We start from the raw sequence: 1,301 nt of genomic DNA, 5'->3' as shown, positions 1-1,301 counted from the left end.
TTGAGCCCTGTCATGTTGAAGAGTGAGTTGGTTATAGAGGAACATTGAATTAAAAGTAAAAAAAAAAAATCTTTCTGTGTAAATATCCCCTTGCGGCTTATAGAGAAGCGCGGCCTATATATGTACAATTATTTTTTTCTTGGAGCTGCCTAAATTCAGGTGCGCTTAATAGTCCAGAAATTACGGTATTCATTTTGACTAGATATCTACACGCTAGGTTGAGGAACAGAGTGGCTTAAGTACAGGCGCGAACCGTCAGGTCTACACAGATTATAAGGTCTTCATGCCAAAGTTTGAGCTGTCACACGAGGTGTGTTCAGGTACCATCAGAAACTTGAGAATCTGATGATTAGGATTTTTTATATGTTGTAGGGTTTCAGGGCAAATGGTTATTAAAGGCCATTGTATTGTACTGTACTAATGTAATTATGTGACGTCTTACCGTATGGGTCCATCTGCAGAGGCATTAATGTGAACCCTGACCTTCAAGGACACCACATTTGTGAGCACAGACAGGAGGTCATCGCGTGTTACCACAGCATTGGTCAGATTGTCAACAAGCTGCGCCGGCACAATCTTAACGACAACAGCGCTCTCAGCCAACGGTGAAAGATGAAGCACGGGACGAGTGGACGTGCGAAGAGCTCGTTCATTTCCCTGAAGAAAAGATGGATGACCGTAGGTATTGGAGTTTATACAGATATGCCATGTTTATGGTGTTTGGCTATTACAATTTATAATGTTTTTCACCTCAATGATGATGTCAGACAGTGCAGGAAGGGAGCGGTCGATGTTGTCCATCGGGGCGTCGTAAACCACAGAGTAGTTCAGGTAACCTCCATATGACATCAGCTACACAAAGGGAGAGTAAAAAAAATCGGTATAAAAAATGCTATTTGTTATTAGCACTAGTAAGGGAGTTTTTTTAAAGGGCCGGAACGGATTAATTTTTTTCTGTTATTTCTTATAGGCAAAAAATGGTCTCGAGGTTCCACTGTGGTCGTTTGTACGGATAAATAAATAAATATTACCAGGCACTTAATAGTATTTCAATTCTGTCCCCTATGTGGGGGACATGGGGGGGTATAATTGCGAAACACTGCTTTAACCTCAATCACCTTAGTGCGCAGGCGGCACTTAACTTCCTTATTCTCCAGGCTAACCTGACCTGCTATATGGGTACCGGCTGATATCGGAATCAGAAATTAAGTGTTTGGACAATATCACCATATCAGATATCGGCAAAACGTTAATAACAGACATCCCTACTAGTATGTATGCATATGTGTGTATATATATAT

At 41.1% G+C, this 1,301-nt stretch overlaps 1 protein-coding gene across 1 annotated transcript in view; it reads right to left on the bottom strand.

Annotated features, from left to right (window-relative positions):
- lama1 (laminin, alpha 1) overlaps positions 1–1,301 on the bottom strand; it is a 38,894-nt gene that overhangs the window by 26,708 nt on the left and 10,885 nt on the right. Inside the window, exons 14-15 of the mRNA XM_025062274.1 lie at positions 751–852; positions 443–657 (exon numbers count right to left, since the gene is read on the bottom strand). Of these exons, the coding sequence (XP_024918042.1) occupies positions 443–657; positions 751–852 (317 nt within the window). The remainder of the gene's footprint in view (positions 1–442; positions 658–750; positions 853–1,301) is intronic.

Source organism: Cynoglossus semilaevis, chromosome 1, assembly GCF_000523025.1.
Source record: "Cynoglossus semilaevis isolate Cse_v1.0 chromosome 1, Cse_v1.0, whole genome shotgun sequence".
Taxonomy (NCBI): Eukaryota; Metazoa; Chordata; class Actinopteri; order Pleuronectiformes; family Cynoglossidae; genus Cynoglossus; species Cynoglossus semilaevis.
Note: the sequence above shows the minus strand (reverse complement) of the source record. Positions and strands in the feature narration are given on the sequence as shown.